At 42.5% G+C, this 17,536-nt stretch overlaps 1 protein-coding gene across 3 annotated transcripts in view; it reads left to right on the forward strand.

Annotated features, from left to right (window-relative positions):
* Positions 1 to 1,940: 1,940 nt before the first annotated feature.
* LPGAT1 (lysophosphatidylglycerol acyltransferase 1) overlaps positions 1,941 to 17,536 on the forward strand; it is a 55,582-nt gene continuing 39,986 nt past the window's right edge. Inside the window, exons 1-3 of one of the 3 annotated variants that reach the window (XM_085054868.1) lie at positions 1,941 to 2,038; positions 2,314 to 2,466; positions 2,880 to 3,147. In XM_085054868.1, coding sequence (XP_084910994.1) covers positions 2,910 to 3,147 — 238 coding nt within the window. In that variant the 5' untranslated portion in view covers positions 1,941 to 2,038; positions 2,314 to 2,466; positions 2,880 to 2,909. Of the gene's footprint in view, positions 2,039 to 2,175; positions 2,467 to 2,879; positions 3,148 to 4,046; positions 4,231 to 17,536 lie in introns of those variants that run through there. The other 2 variants (XM_085054867.1, XM_085054869.1) reach the window with 2 other exon arrangements.

The following is a 17,536-nucleotide window of genomic DNA, read 5'->3' on the forward strand; positions in this document are numbered from 1 at the left end:
GCATCAGATTTCAGAACAGGATTCCAAACTGTGCCATGTGAATAAAATTGATACGTAAAATTTTCTAATAGTTAATTATAATTCATATTCTTAATATTGGAATGATACATAAACAAGGCTTCATTTTGCTGCTGGATATAAAAAATTAAAATTTGTCCTTAATTATGGCCTAAAAATTGTCCTTTTCCTACCTGAGGAATTTGGAGCAAAATTTTGCTGAGAAAACTTCAAGTGTGTACCCAGAGTTATTTGTATGAAATCTATGGGGAAAAAAACCCAAACAAACATAAAACTCAAGTTCTACTGATGCTGGTAACACTTCAGAACAGCTCAAGCTGACTGCATAATGATTACTGAGCACAACTCTCAGGTTTAACCTAGGAATAAAAATAACATGGACAAAAAACTACCCAGACTTGGAAACACTTATGCAAGATGTGTCCTTTTTGTCAAAAAGGTCAGCAGTTTAATTTTGTTTTGTTTTGCTCAAATAGAACACCATGGTATTATTTGGTTGTTTGCATTTTTAAGTTCTCAAATTAAATTATCTGCAATAAGAACTTTGCTTCCTGGAATGGAGGTTGGGATTTAATTTTGTTGACGGTACAGTCATCTCTGAAGCCTCATTGTCTAGGAAACGGTAGACTAGCTTTACTCATGGCATGGTTAGTATGTGAAACCCATATGTTTTTCAGTCCACATATCACAATTCAAACTTTCTTTTTTCTCTTTTCAGCACAAAAGACCTTCTAGCATGTCTGCTGTTAAGGTGGTTTCAACTGCTGCTCTTCCTTAAGAGCGCAAGCAGAGTTAAAATCACTTGCAAAGCCATTCTGCTCAGTGTAAGTATTTTAACAGTTGAAGTGAGCTGAGAGAACAGTCTGGTCAGGCCAGAGAAGGTTCAAGGAGGTCTGGCAGTGTTCCTCCATGGCCTGTTCAGGGATTACAGACAAGACAGGAGCAGACTTGTGTCTGACAGGCACAGTGAACAGACAAGAGGCAACAGTCCTGTATGGCCACAAGGGATGATGCAGTTACACAGGAGGCAAAAAATCCTCACCCCGGAGTGGTTTTGTAAAGGTGCAGGTTCTCTGCATGGGGCTGTAAAGTCCTTCCCCGCAGCTGCTTCTGGGCTGGGGTCAGGTGTCTGTGTAGGCTGGAGACCATCACAGAGTTATTTTGGAGGCAGATAATTACATTTGTGGCTGCTGGGGAGGGGTGAGAGAGAAGGAAGAAAACTGGAGAAGTTGATCTATAAAAAGCATTCACAAGGGACTTTTACAACTACAAGGACAAGACAAAATGGGCTGTTGCTGTCTGCTGGGCCCGAAGGGTCTTTCTGGGGATGCTGAGGGAACCTGTGGCAGCGTCCTTGTCTATGTTTCCCGATTGCTCAACTTTAACTAAAACATAGGGTGAAGGGAGTCGTGGGGCCGAGCCATGCTGTTCCCTGGTCACAGAACCACAGCAGGGATCCACAAGCATCATGGAAGTCCAGCTCCCGGCCCCCCACAGCTCCATCCCCAAGAGTCACACCATCTGCCTGTGTTGTCTAAAAGCTTCTTGAACTCTGCCAGGCTTGGTGCTGTGACCATTGCCTGGGGAGCCTGTTCAGTGCCCAGCCACCTTCGAGGTGAAGAACCTTTTTCTAATATCCAACCTAAACCTCCCCTGACACAACTTCAGCCCCTTTCCTCCCTCGCTCCGATCTCTCCCCGCCCGGCGGTGGGACGGGCGCAGAAGCCCTGAGGGGCAGCCCCTGCCTGTGCCCTCCGCGGAGCGCGGCTGTCCCGCGGGCCGGCCCGGGATGAGCTGCGCGGGGCCGGCTCTACCCGGGGCAGCTGACCCTGTGTCCCACAGTCTCTGTGTGTGTGTGAACAGCAGGCTGCGAGGGGCTGCGCGCTGCCCGAGGGGGCGGCGCTCGCTGCAGCGCCAGCCCCGCTGCCGGGCGGTCACGGCGGACGCGGCGGGGGCGGGGAGCGCGGCCCCAGCGCCCGGCATGAACCCGCGTCGGGGGCTCGGAGGCGGCGGGGCCGAGGTACGAACCCCCGCCCCCGGCAGGTGCAGGGTCCTCCCCCCGCCCGCGGCACCTCCTGCGCTTGCGGGGCCGGGGCTCGGCGCGGTCCCGCCTGCGGAGCGCCGAGCCGGCAGGGAAGGGAAGGGTAACGGAGGGGAGGGGAAAGCAAAGCGTGCCAGGCCCGGCCGCGGGCGCGGGAGAACCGAGGTGAACCCGCGGTCTGCGCCTGCCCGCCCGGCCCGGCGCTCCCGCCTCCCCCGCGCTCACGCCGCCCGCCCCCCTCTCTCCCTCCGCAGGGAGCCGCAGGGCGAGCAGCGCTGCCGCGGCCGGGCCAGCCACCTCCGGGTCCATGAGCCGCCGCCAGCCGCCGCCGCCAGCCGGGACCGCCGCCGCCGGGCCCAGCTCCCCCAGCCCCGCCGCTTCCGCCGCCGCTCCGCGCCCCGCCGGAGGTGAGTGCCGCCGCCGGGCCGCCGCCGCCGGCTCCTTCCCCGCCCCGCGGGCCCCGGCTCCTGTCAGCCGCGCCGGGGCGGGGGAGAGGCCGCCGGCAGCCGCCGTAGCGCCCGCCGCCGTTTTGGGGAGGGGGAGATGGAGAGCGTGTATGCCCCGCCGGGAGTGCGGGCTGGGGTCCCCCGGAGCCCGGGGAGGGAGGCGGCGCCGGCCGGAGGGTCGAGCCGCTGCCTCCGTGCCCCCCGGGGCGAGGGTCGCCGCCTGCCCCGGTGACTCACGGCGGAGGCGGGAGCGGGCTGGGGCCGGCGGACAGCCTCGCCTCGCCCCTTTGGGAGGGCTACTTGTGCCTCCTTGTCTTCCCTGTCCCCGCTCGGACAGCGCTACCTGTGCCACCTTGTTTTCCCTCTGCCCGCAGGACGGTCCCGCGCCCTCCGCTGCGAAGAGCATGGCCGTGACTCTAGAGCAGGCCCGGCGGGTGGGCTATACCTGCCTGAAAGCACTCCTCAGGTTCGCTTTTATGGTCGCCAATAACCTGGTTGCTATTCCGTCCTACGTCTTATATTTAATTATGCTGCAGCCTCTCCGAATATTGGATAGTAAAAGCTTCTGGTATATCGAAGGAGTGTTATTTAAATGGCTTTTAGCTATGGTGGCTTCCTGGGGCTGGTGGGCAGGATACACAGGTAAGAATGTCTTACTAATTTAAAAAGTATTAATATGTTAAAAGACTGTTTTCATATGGGGATGTATAGGGGATATCTGAATATAGCAGATGTGCGGGATGTTTTTCTTTCAGGTGTCTTACACAGATATGTTTCTGCATTGAGATGCTGTGTACTGAAACATACTTTAAATCATAGCTAGAAACTTAACGTATTTTAATTGTTTTGCAATCAGTATTTTGTCCTCATAAAATGAGAAATATGACTCTTCCTTAGTGTCTTGATCACTTTATTTTAGTGTTATGTGAAAAAGATACATATCTTCAAAAGAGACTTGATTTGTACTGTGCACATAGCTGGCAGAACTAAACTTTTTTTCTGTTAAGTCTGTACATCTCTAAATCATCTCCCCTTAAAAATATCAGGAGACAAGGCTGAGAAGTTTAACATGAAGTTCACGTCAGAAGAGTAGGTCTTCTATTCCTTGCAACAGTGACTGTCTTATCTGCCGTCTCAGAACAGGGGAAACAGTGGGAACCTCTTTCATTCAAGTAGTGATACGCAGTATTTCTCAACTGTATGACTCTTCACTTACTGTTAGCAGAATGACAATATCTGTAGGGGTTTTCCCTCTGCATGCTTGCTTTGCGGTTATTATTGAACTTGTTTTTCTTCGTTTAGTATTCATAGGCTCGTCAAGGTGATGGACTGAACTGAAATATTAAGGGAGGCTCTGGTCTTGTCCTTGAATGCACTGATTTTCATCCTGGCTACTGCACTTTGTGCAAGAAAACAGCCATCAATTCTTTGTATGTGCTTTGGAAAGGGAAGAAATGAATCTACTGAGTGTAAAATATGAGCAGCCCTCCTAAAATTCTTTCCCTCTCTTCTGCCCAGGCTGCATCTGCAGGTTTTGTGAGGAAAACAAGGAATGGCAGCACACAGCTCTGGAGTCTGGTCAGACTCCTGATTAGTCAGAAAGTCAGTGTTGACCCAGACGGAGTCTTGTTAGGCAACAAGAGCTGAAGCCTCTGTGCCAATGTGCCTTTTGGTACCCTGTCGTGTGCCTTTCCGAGATGCACAAAGTTTCTATGGATACTCTAGGTGAGCTTCCCGTTCTTCTCAAGGAGATGGTGGCAGCAGCAGCAGCAGCAGCAGCAAGCTGGTTTCTGATCTGTTGGGCTAGAGCTGTCGCAACGTTGCACTGCTTCAAAACTGCCTTGCCTGGTACAGCTCAAGCTTATCCAGATACGCTGTTTAAAAACCTTTTTATATGTTTGTATTTGCTCATTAAAAGAAGTCCACATAGTGTTTGCAGTGGCAGGTACACTTGTAAAAGTCTGCTTTATGTCTTAAAGCACAAAGGCCTTCCAGAAGGGAGGATTGACTTTCAAGGTGTCATGTGTATTATTAATTGGAAAAGGGAAAGTTTATGGACATAATGGTGATGTTAAAGTCATACAGCATATGACCCCGAGGATTCATTGTGTGTACTGAATGTGCTGGTTAAAATTCATTATCCCATGACAATTTTTGAAAGCCATTTCCTCAGGGTAGTTTTACTGCTGACTGCAGGACTGTGTGGTTTCTTTTGCCTATTGCTTGGAAGGTGGTCTTAGCATGATCTGCATATCCTAGAGTCTTCCTGAAGCATCTATTGGTTGGTGTTGCTGATGTATCTTGACAATTTGTAATAATTTGTTTTACAGTCTTGAAATGTCTTAGTATATTTGAAGCATTTACAAACTGCTGTGCAGAAGTGTTTTATGGGATGGTGTATGGGTAAGGAGGCCCTTCTTTTTGCTTTTCACTATGAAGCATGGCTTTTGGGGAGGATTTTAAGTAAATGCTTGTATGAAATTTCAGTTTAAATGCATTTTATTTGACATGAAGGCGTTAACGTGTTTTATACTGAAAGCTATGAATTAGCAAGAGCAGCTTATTTCTTTGTCATTTCTTTAACCTCATCAGTACTCACCACCAGCTGCAGAACAAACCTGGAAAGCATATCTTTCTGGCTTCAACATATGTAGACAGGGTCATCTACATGTCTTTTTTTCAGATGAACAGATTTATAAAAGACTGCTACTAGGTCTCCTGTTTTGTATAGAGTATGACATGACTAACTCAGAACTGAAATACTGCTTTATTAGAGTTGGGGCCCAAGACTTGCAGTGGTGCGTCTGAAAGAGACATTCCTCCGGAGCTCTTCTGTTTTAAATTCTAAAAAACTAAGTCAAAGGTAGGCTTCAGTATGTTCTATCTTCGGAAGAGTAAATATTAGATAGTAGGTATTCATGAGTTCATTGAAAAGATTAAAGATGTGTCTTCTCAGTAGCAGAGTAGTTGGTGAGGGGATTTTTTTTTGTTGGTGTGTTCTTTAAGAGGTTAACCAGATAAATAAGTTTACTTGTCTTTTAATTGGAGGGAGTAGTCTGCTTTAGTTGTGTTGAAAGTGTGTTTTAGTTCTTTAGTTTATTTATTTTTTCCCTTTCCAAGATTGGGTCATCTCTTGGGTAAGAGATGGGTGAGAAGTAACATAAATCATTTGTAATTAGGGACCTAAACACACCCTGTAAAATAGATTCGGGGCGGACTTTTTTTGCTCCTGTAATTTGTGTGTGATGTGTAGGAGAAAGCTCGACCCCAAATGAAAAAAATACGGTGAGTGCTAGCTTACCCTTCTGGGCTTTGCTGCTGTTGTTGCATAATTGTTGGTATATTTTATTGACTATAGATGGAAGAGCTGAGGAAAAACTCATGAGCTAGACCTGCCCTTCTCTTCCTTGCCTCTGTTTAAACCTGGAGTTTTTATGTTAGGATCATAGAGGATTTATTACTGAAATTACCTGATCTGTATCTATATCAGTAGCTCTAATCTGCATTTTGATAAATGTGGGTGTTTCTGTTTGCAGATGCACTTGATATTAGGTAAAGAGATAGCAGATGACTGGACAAGCAAAATAAAGAAAGGAATGGGAAGAGAAATTTTAAAGGTCACTGTCCTCTCCCTAATCTTTTTCTTCTTAAGATGCAAGTATGAGAGAGAACTTGTACATAATTGGTGTACTTTGATTTTTAAAGGGCAGAGTGTGATAAATATCTCTGTTGTTCTCTTGAGCTCTACAGGGCTTCTTACAAAAATTAAAACTGAGCATCTTTTCATGAAGTGTTCAGATAGTCTAGCAGTGTTATTTTTTTATGATTTCAGAAAGGCCTTCTTATAACTCTTCTAAATCTCTTTTTTTTTTAAAGGCTTTTTAAATATATGTGTTGCTCTTGTAGGAGCTGTTCAGCCAGGGCACTCAGAATATGTATATTAGTGTGATTTGAAAGGCACCTTTGAATAATACTTCTAAATATTTTCCCGCATTTGTTGGAAGACTCATTCTAAAAAAAGCAAACTGGAGAGTGCTTGATCCTTTGCTGGCAAGTACCTTTTCCCCTTGTGCTATAATTTATCATTTAATATATGAGTACACCAGATAGCACTAAATAGTGCAGTAGATGGGAGGGACGTGGAGCATATCTGTGGTTGTGGATTTCTGATAACCTTTTGCTCACCTGCAAAACTAGTTTTATAACAACCATCTTGCAGATTTGATCTTCTTTGGTCAAGTATTGCAGACAAGTGTAATATCCCTGTACCTAATCAAATCACTAAAACTAGGACTGCTAGCGAGAAGCTTGCTTTGCTTCATTACATATGGACAAACTGTTTTGTTGCCTCTCCTGCTGTCTAAATGCAGGAGTCAGTATGAGCCTGGGATAGTGTTATTGCAGTATTGCAATTAGGAGTCTCTAGGACAGCAGAGTAATCAGTTGGCAATGCAGTCCTGATACTCAGGATGCTGATGTTCTGCTCCACTCTGCTCCATGCAGCTCGGTCCCACTGTAGGGAGCAGTGCTTGTGCCCAGCCTGCGCCTCTGGCTGCAGAGGGTGAGTGTCCTTGTCCTCTGGCTGCAGCCATCATCAGCTCTTCTGTCAGGGCACCAGGGGAGAGAAGCCATGGGCTCTGCAGGCTTCTGTGCACCTGGTGAGGGGGGTTTCTTCAGAGCTGTGGCTGAGTATTTCATACTCCAGCAGCAAAGAGGACAGCTTGACAAAACCTCGTGTTTCAGCCTCTCAGCACACACTGAGTCTTGTAGTAATATTGGATGGGGCTGTGGGCAGGTGGAAGAGAGTAATACACCTGTTAGCACACACAAAAACCTCTTAGTGCTGAGAGTATGCTTGCTAGTATAATGCTGCAGTGCATAATTAAAAGTGAACTAATCTTACGGTGTTACTGTTCTGTGTCCGCCAGGATGGTGACTCATTTTAAAAAAAGAGTGTGTGTAAGAATTGTCAGCTTTTGTCAAGTGAGCAGAATTTCTCTTTCCTCCTCTGTTGTTCAGCCATGTAAAAAAAAACTGAGATTTAGATTTTTAGTTGTCCCCCTTTCCTCCAAAGTGAGTTAACTTTTCTTGGCTGATTTATATATGCGATTAAGATGTGACCACTCCGTAATTTTTTCAGCATGCTTTTTTTCCTTCTAATGCAAAATCTTGTTTCTGTTTTATCAGTCAACAGCCTCAATTCCTCTAATCTTCTAAGAATGCAAATGTTTTTGTCTTCCAGAGCTGTAAAAAATACAGGTGGAGTTGCTGTGACAACACTTCCTCAGTGTAGACAACACTTGCTGTCTGCACTGCTTCTCATGACAAGTCGGCCCCTCTCCTCAGGCAGGAAGTTCAGCAGAAGCTGAAGGACAGCAGATGAGATAAAGCAAATTTTTTGTCCCAAATAAGGCAGGCAGTGTTATTTCAGGAGACCTCTCTATGCCTCTAACCCTGCCATTGGTTCTACCCTCCTCAGTTCCTCGAGTGTGATTTTTCACTGGCAGTATTTTGGTTTTGTGTCTGGTTACTGCTGTGAGGACTGGCATGGGGAGAAGCATGGGGAAACAGCTTCTGGTTTTGAAGTCAGGCAGTGTGTGAAAGGAGAAGAAAGATTGTTCTTGTTAGTGTTTTCTTAGAATGTGCAAAAATACCTGACGTGACTCAGTAGGTTTGGGTAGCAACACACCACATGTAAACTTTCAGTTTATGCTGTGGGTGTGTTGAGTTTCTCGGCAATCTCTGACTGATATGAAGCTTTCCCTGATGTGTAGGTTATGCTGAGATCAGGAATCTTTGAATTCATCTTGCTGCTTGTAAGAGGAAGTTTGTGTGCAACTTTGGAACTGTCTTGATAAGAAAATGTCAGAGTTGAATGAGCTGGGGACATGGGAGCTGTTTCCACCCTGGCCTCAGAGCAAAGGCACATTGCAGCTTTGTGTAAGAGGAGGGAAGGTGTGCAGTGAACTTAGAGTCAGCTTCTTTGTTCATGGGGTGTATCTGTAAAGAGTGCTATGCAGTGAGCCTTCTCCTTTCCTAACAACATGAGAAATCACATCAGGAAATCCCCGTATCTCCTTTTCAGGACATGGGTTACAATTGCCATACTTCTTTGTATTTCATCTAATGTTAGCAAATGTAATCTAATGTGTCAAAAGCAGTAGAGCTCATAATTAATTTTTCTGTTGTATCATTTCACTGTAAAGGGTCATTCCAAAAGATTAGATAATGAAATAATTATCTGAGTTTTATTTTCAGAAAGCTGCTGCCTTCTGGCACAAAACTTAGAGTAAAAGCATACTCTATTGTTTTTGTGGGTTTTTGCTATTAAAGTCCTTTTAAATTTTTTGTTTATTTGGGTTTTTTTCCTTTGTTTTTTTTTTAAGAGCAGGTTAGTCACAGCTCCTGTTTCACATACTGTGGATAATACAAAAGCTATTGCAAGCATACCAAAGCATAGTAAAGATGAAATTATTGATGAATACCTGTACAGAAAGGTATGATTCTATACTCTTAAGTCCAGCAATGGCTGTGGGATGCTTCTAAATTAGCTCATAAGCTAACAGCCAAAAGAAAACAAAGTTTTAGGAATTCTTGGTTCTGTTCCTTCCATGGCTGAGTTTGCTAATCTTAGCATGTGTTTTTATCCCTCCTAGTTCTTCTGGGCCTTTGTTTTTAGCATATCTATTCATACTAGTCTTCTTCTCCCTTCATTACTGAGAGGATATGACTAAGAATACCTGAGAGATGTGTCTCTGTTCTCTTTACCTTTTCCTGTTCTTTTCCTTGATGGTAGGCTTTTAGGAGCCATGTGAAATAATTACAGAAAAGCTTTTGTCCAGCTCTGATTTGGACAAGCAAAATCCTAGGGAGTTAAATTCTTTGTCCGTAAATTCTTTGCAGTGAAAGTTTTTTTGTACTTGAACAGTGTCGTCATGTGTATTGGAACATGTCAGAGATTATGCCTTTGTGTCAAAGATGTAATTTCTCATTCTCATTTAATGTAACTGTTCTAAAGCACAGAGATTTTAGAGATTTTCAAGAAAGCTGGATTAAAAAAATTAATGTTTAATGTGGAGAAAATAATCTATGTTCTCTGAAATTTTGTTCTGGGAAATTACTTTTTTAGAATGAGACTCAAACAGGTGAACAGAATACAGCACTTTCCCTTTTTCTGTCATGTGTGTGAGAGGGACACAGAAGTCTTGCCAAAGGTTAGTTTGGCAAGGTTTTAAGGTGCTGAAAAATGGAAGAGTTGTGCAACCGTAATTAGACAGGGTAGTTAGTAAATCCTTTATGGAATATAATCTTAGTGGTGTAACTTTGCAGTGTGAACTGAGCCAAAGTACCGCTCCGAGATACGTAATCTGCTCGTGCTTGTTGCAGTGGGATGTAAACTCTGATGCTGGAGATGACATGTCAGATGCGGGATTGCGTAGGCACAGAATTGCTCTGCCCTTGCAGCCAGCACAGCTCAGATAATAGTCCAGCCACTTGTGTGTGCACTTACTGAAATAAATAAAGCTAATATGTTTGCATTCCTAAAAATATTCCATGACACCAGTGAGGGATCCTGGATATGAGGCTGTTCTGTGTTTTTTCCTCTCCCCCCACCAAGCATTTCAAGCAGGGAGTGCCGCAGAAGAAAGCCAGTCCCAGCCTTTCAGACTCATCCTACCACCATTGCTTCAGTTCTATTGGCCAAATATTTAATGATTCTGTGGTGATCTGGATCACAGCCAGCCCTGGCCCGTGCTAAAACTACCCACCCCTTTTTTTGCTGGGTGAGTTAGGAAACACAGTTCCTAACCCAGTTCATTTTGTGGGTGTGGTGAGAGAAGGTGGGTACAGTCAGCAAGGAGAAAGAGGAAGGAAATGCGTTTTTTTGTGACAGTTCCAGCTTTAGTGTATTTCTTGAACTACTGCTTATATCCCCAATTCAAGAGAGCAGTCCTGTGCAAGACAGGGCTTTAGTATTTGAATAAAATGTCACTGAAGAAGACTTCTCCATTTTTTTCTTACTATTTTTGTAGCTGATTAATGTTGTTTACACTGGAGAAGTACCTTCTGCCAAATTCTTTTAAAGAAAACTAAGCTTAGGGTGAGAACAAAGGACTAGGATAAACTGAAAACTAGGTGATAAAGGAATAAGAAGACCAGTGTTCTGGTGCAAGCTCAGCAGTGGGGTTCATCTGAAGTTTTGTATGTGTAATATTTGAATTTGTCAGCTACAGAGACAATTGTAGAGAACTTCCAAAATACTTAAGCTGCGTGAATAGCCAACAAAATGCAGGAGTTGTTTAGTGTTGAACAATATAAAGTAATAAACATTTAAGTAAAGTAGTAGTTTAGGAAAGAAATGAGAGTCATCATGGAGAGCTTAGGGAAAGTTTTGTCTTAATGCACAACTATACCTTCTGTTGTAAAGTATGTAAAGAATAGGTTGGAGAATAATATTAAAAAAACATCAGAGGTTCACCTTCACAGTTCAGTAGTTTTGTCTTAATTGTTCTAAAGCTATTGAAGAATTAAGACCTCTCTAAGAGGGTCATCAGCCTCATTAGTGCAGGCTGATATCAAACCAGAACCATTTCTCTCACTGCTGAACTCAAAGTAGACCCAAGCTGGACAACTCAGTGAGTCTGTTTCCTGGGCAGAATAGAAGAGACTCAATGTACTTGACTCTGAGTAAAGAAGAAGGGATTTTTCAGTGTCCCCATTGAAGAGTAGAACATTGCAAGTCTTTCAGATTTAATAAGACAGCAGTGCCTGGAAGTTTTGTTTAATTTTGTTCTTAAATACTTTCATTATGCCTTTTCTCAAATGCTTTACCAGATAATGCCAATAGTGTTACTTTAGATTCATACAACATAACCTGAAAGTTCTTGTTTAAATGTTACAGTTCTAAAGGGTATGGAATTGTCCCTATTTAAGGAGTTTAATAGTTCCTGGCTTAGAGACTCACCTCAGTTTAGTAATTTAAGTAAAGGAGGAGAGCAAAGATTAATAGCTTTATTACTGCTTCTCACTTATGTGGAACTAAAAATAGAAATGGTGTTCTCAGAGCAAGGGGCAGAGCTGCTGCTGTTTGGGAGGACATGAGTTTGGGAAAGCTGACTTTAGGAGAGTGGCATGAGTGCTTGTGGATTTGGGGGGTTTTTTTGGTGACAAAAGGGAGGACTCTGTCTGGTGTTCCTTAAAATTTAGTTTAATTTGTTTTCTAGCATCCTGTAGTTCAAAGGAGCATGTGGAGTTTCTGTGGAAGTCCATAGTATCTCTGTTTGCTTGCCAGAACTGGGGGAGAAAAAACCCCATCAATATTAAGAACACATACTTTTGGTTAATTTAAGCATCAGTTATGTTTGAGTGTGGTGTTTAGGGTGGGCCATCGAACACCATTTCAATGTAATTTTGTGACTTGGGTATTTATTACCCATGTAGATAAATGTGACCGTGTTTAAGTATAGTTTCCTGATGAGATTAAGCTACTTGTTTAACAGCTATTCTTTCTCTCACCTCTCCCACACTTCTGATTTGCTTCCTTGCAAATCTGTCTGCAATTGACCAGATGGTTCGGATTTCAGGCATAATTGTGTTCTCATGAGTTTTGTGAAAATTGACAGCTGAGTGGAGGAGAGAGACCCAAGTTTGTGCCTCAGCTGAGGGTAGTGCAGGCAGACTCAGCCATTGTGTGTCTTGTTTGACATCTGCTGCTTGTTCAAACAGTGCATCAATGATTTAGGGTTTGCCACGGTGCCAGCATATCTTGTCCATCCTGTTGGGGAGAAGGAGGTTAGACAACAAGTTTTTGGGAAATCAGCATTTGTTACTTCTGCTTCTGGAGCAACGTGTTAGCCTGGCGGTGGCAGATGGTGCTGGAAGCAGGAATCCTTTCCTGTAGTGTTTAGTACACCTTGCATATCATAGTCTTTTAGATCCAAAAAGCATATGCAGAAAATTGTTTAGTCTTAATATTAGGAAAAAGGCTAACTGGTAAAATAACTTAATATATTAAGCTTTTAATACCTTCTACTCTATATTAAACAGAAGTTCATGTAGCCTTCTAAGGTGAGGACTGGAAGGACATCAGCCAGACTGAAACTCCATCCTGGTTTTGGCTAGGATAGTGTTAATTTTCCTCTTTAAAAATAACAAACTCTCAAGAAAGAGCAGTGATGCTCAGATTACTGTAGGCAGGTCAGAGTCAAAGAAAAAATCCGTTGTGAATCTGACCCAGGGACATGTAGAAACATGAAGGTCAAGGTATACTTGAGTATATTTGGGAAAAACTGGGAGAGACCAATGGTGTGGGTTGAAAGCAGCATGAGAGTCTGTGAAGAAGGGTTCTGTGCCACTGTGCAGCACTCAGGAAGGCATCACATTAGAAGTGTGGCCTCTTGAGTTTTGTACCTGAACTTGGCCTATTTTGATATGCATAAATATATATAGATGGCCTGGCAAATCTCCAACTCCGGTAGCTGCCAGTTTGCTTTCCAAATGCATTCTTCTTTCTTACCCATTTTTATTTCCTGTGGTTGTCTCTGGCATATAATTCAGTTGTTGTTGCTCCTGTCAACAGCAGTACTTGGAAATAAATACAACTGTGTATACATTAATACAGAATGAAGGACCTGTGGAGTTCAGTTTACATTTGTAAAAATGCTTCCAGATGCAGGCATGGTTAATACAAATGTCTATTAAACCTGAATGTCTATTAAACCTCTTGCATGGAGTGCATGAAGTGAAAATGGACAGATGAATACTTTTTGTATTTCGAACTCTTCTCTCTGTATTATCAAACCTAATACTTTGGTTTTCTAACTTAGTAACAGAAGAAAAGAATGTGACAACAGCAAGGTCCTTGCCCAGGTAACTCTGTTGTTTTGGTTAACACATCTTGAAACACTCATATTTTATTCCTGTCTTGGGCTTCTGGAGTTTGACAAAATTTCTGCAGGCTGGAGGAGCACTTTTGTTCCTTGTCTGTTTCATAGTGAAACATACCTTTTTTTTTCCTTTATTGCTTACATTCTCTGCATTTGTTTTAAAATCGTGCTGAACTTCAAAAGCTAAAATGCAGAGCTGAGTTCATGTAACCACGAGTGGTGTCACTGTGCGTCACAGTAGGAAGACAAAGGGTTATTTGGGTGGCTGTTGTGGGAAGGAACCATAGCAGGTGGCCTCCTCCCTTTCCTGATATTTTGCAAGATGTGGTAAGTCTGAATGGCTGGTCACTCACTGGGTTTGATATGACGTGGTTTCTCTGAGCGAAGTATGGAGAATTTGGTTGGATAGGTAGAATTCCATGTTTGAACTGTATTGACCAAAGCTCTTATGCTGTGGGAGTGCTAGACTTCTGTAGCCTGAATATTTTTTTTTCTCTAGTTTTCTTTTTGTTTGTCATTTGTAAGACTTTTGGCAAGAGCTTCAGGAGTGGAGTAAGCCAAGGCACTTGCAGCCACAGATCATAACAAGTTGCATTTGAAGTGCTTATGGTGTCCATTGCTACCCGCAGACTTACAAGTATTCATAGTAATCATTTAATTGTAAAGTAGAAGTTTGAGAGTCATCATATCTTCTTTCATTTGTGGCACCTTTCTATATTTGAAATGGAGAAGCCCATTTCCAAAGTCTCTTTCACAACTCTGTTGTTCAGCCCCCTTATGGGTGCTCTCCAGAGAAACTGCTCTGCAGTGAAGTGTGTTTTTAATTGAAGTACTCTGAAGTCTGTTCTTTTTTTGTTCCCCAACATTTTTCTGCTGTCATTTTTACAGTTTGTTCCAAATCTATAGATTTTTTTTTTTTTTGAGTCGTGGAATTTTTTTTTTTAATTTGAAGAGTGAGAAGAGAGGGAGAAAGAGAAGCCTCAATTACTGTCATTGCAGCAACATATTTCAAAATTTGATCCTGGCTATTTAATTGAAAAGTGCATTGAATAGTGGTCTGTGCACAAAGGATGACAGATAGGTATTGGAATCATCCACTCAGAATGTTTGAATAAATTAGTTTTTATGGAGTCTAACCATTTTATGTTAGTAAAAAGTACTACTGAAATTCCAAGTAGTGATGTTGGCCACAAATCCAAGGTACTTCTTGCAGTTGTCAGCAGGTGTAAGAGGATTATTTGTTTTGTAATAGTAACAGATGCCAGAGAGCTAAAGTTTTTTTTTAAATTAGGAACAGTAAACTTTCTGATGCTGTTTTGAAGTACATCAGCAGAATAATACAATGGGAGAGATTGTTTTTTCCTGCTAATTAATTTGTGATAGCCTTAGTGTGCCATTAAAGGTATTTCTTCTGATTTTATGATGGGCTTCTGCTTACTCTCAACGTGAAACCTGGCCACACACTTAATTCTTAAAAGTCACTGAACTGGTCTAGGATAACCTGGGGTGTATTTAATAAGAGGTTTTGTTCTCTTGAATCATTTGTTGTATCATATAAACAAAAGTAATACTTAAGTTCCTGGCTAGGATTGGTGTCATACACATTCCAGCTTGCTTTTCAAACTTACTGTGGCCTCTTGTTTTAATAATGGGATTTGCATAAACAGAACCATAAAACTAAACATAGGAATTTGCTATTATATTTATTTGCATCATTAGCTTCTAATTGCTTTATGATTAAATTATTTCATTAAATTTGTGGTAACTGAACATCATTTCCCCCCAGTCTTCATAAAATGCATTATTTGGAAAAAATGAACCTGGTACTGACAAGTCCAAGGGACAGTGTTTTCACAGTTCTTGTTCGTGTTATAACTTCCTTGTTGTGAAGACTGTTATTTTTAGCATGAATGAGAAGTTCTTTAAAGTCCTTGAAACCTAATGGTGGAAACATTTAATGCTTCTCTTAAAAGGTTTATCCTTATTTCTTCCATCTGTATCCAGTTGATATTTTGATTCTTTGCAGGCCTTTTTTTTTTAAGTGTCCCCCTCCACACTGCAATTTGAGACTGGCCAGTGCCTGGGTGTGTTCTGTGGTATATGGCTGTGCTATCCCGCTGGAACTGGAGGATGGCACAGAGGTGTGTGGGTGGAGAAGAGAGTAATGCTGCAGCTGTTGATTAGTAGCCAGTTTTATGGCTTCAGGATACTGATCTTCAGATTATGCTTCATGTGCGTTCTCACTGTTCTGTGATCATTCAGGCGCTCAGTAGCTGTTTTTTCTGTCCAGACTTGACTAAGTTGAAAAGATTTAAATGGTCAGTGTCCTTCAAGTGGAGACAAGTTCCTCAGTTCTGAGGTCACTGTAAGGAGGCAACAAATAAATGCACAGAAGGGCCTTTTGCCTTTCCCACGTAGGCTATTTAACCAAGGTAATCTAAAATTAAAGGGTTTTCCAAATACATCTGGCATGACCTTTCTGTGGTGATTATTTGTACTGGACAGTGAGCTGGGCTTGAAAACATTATCTGTATAATGAGAGATCATCATATGTTGTGGTAACTTAGGCAAGAACTGAAAAATATAAGGAGGTAGCTGCAAGGTGTCAGCTTGATTTAGGTAAACAGAAGGTAATGATCTGAGCTGGGATATAGGGGTGGTCGTAGCACAGTTAGAATCTTGACTTCCAATAATACTATTATTTTCTTGACTTGAACCTTCAGCCAGTGATTAAAGTCACGCAGTTTGCTTCCCTGAGGAGGAAAAATAGATTAAGACCTGATTTTGTTTGTTTGTTTTTAATCAATATGGCTTATTTAAAGGATATAGGAAATACCATGTTTTTCTGAGCCCAGCTGATTGAACAGTGAGGAAATGGTTTCTTTGCTCAGTAGTGTAATTAGTTGTTTGTTGGTTGTTTTTTTTTTTTTTCCCTAAACATAGCATATCTTTTGAAAAGCATAGTCTTAACCCTTAACTGTTGCCACTCTGGCAGCTTTTCTTGATGTGTACCCTCTTGCTGTAACCCTTGCCTGTGCTCAGTTCAGTGGTGCAGTTCAGAGCTAAGCAGCTGAATGTTTGGGGGCTGACCAGACCTTTTTACCATGCTGCATATTAGGGTCTGTATATAGGGAGAGATGAATGCAAACTCTCGCTTGGAGTTTTAGGCAAGTTCCACATCTCATTTAAAGAAAAAGCAATGTTTGCTCACTTTCAGTCCTATTGCAGTTTTCTGGTTCCTCTATTTCATAAACCTCAAGGTACTTTAGAGAATTCCATGGCCACCAGAAAACCCTCAATGAATTACCTCTCTAAATACTATGTAAGTGCACTAGGATAGCTGTTTTAGTAGTTTCCTAAGAGAAATTGCTTTCTCTCTTCCTGCAGTCCAGTGACAATTTTCTGCATTCTGCATGCCTTTTACCTCAAAGAGCCTCTTGGGTAGTGCTCTGAAAAGTTTGTGGTCCCAACTCATACAGTAACTAAAACCTGCAGTGGAAAATGTGAATGAGACTTGCAACTAGTGTCTTCTTATTGCTGGCCACCCTCTCCAGTCCCTCATGCAGTACATAATAACTAAATTTGGCTGAGTTCTTCTGCTGTCCCCTGAAAGACTTGGTGTTGCATGGCCTTGGGATATTTGTTGGAAGATTGCTGCGTATGTCATTTCATTTCTGCAGCTGTGTTTTTTGGGAAAAGCAACTGAAAAGCTTCAAGATGCCCTGGTTTCCTTGTTAATGCATTGGAAGCTTGCAATCTGCAGATCTTAAAAGGAGAGGAAATGTCCATTTCTTCCTGGGCAGGTTCATTGCTATATGCCACCAGTTACTTGCTCTCTAAAGTCTTTCTTTCACCCAGGCCAACTGGAGAATCTGGATTAAGTGAGAGCAGAATTTTCTGTATGGCTGGAACTGTGGCTTTCAAAATACCTCACTTTTTTTTCCCCCCAAATAGTAAACCAGCAATTTTTGCAGAACTTTGTAGTGCTAGATTTTGCTCCCTCTTAAGTAACAATGACAATTTAGTGCAGTCCTTATCAGGAGTTGATTTTGAGCAGCTCAACAGTTATCAGTGAATACAGTTAAAACTTCAGTAATAAATTCCTTCAAGTCTTATGTATTGCTGCCCAGAAGCAACCATGACTC

The sequence above is a fragment of the Lichenostomus cassidix genome, chromosome 3 (genome assembly GCF_008360975.1).
Source record: "Lichenostomus cassidix isolate B80296 chromosome 3, HeHo_3.0, whole genome shotgun sequence".
Taxonomy (NCBI): Eukaryota; Metazoa; Chordata; class Aves; order Passeriformes; family Meliphagidae; genus Lichenostomus; species Lichenostomus cassidix.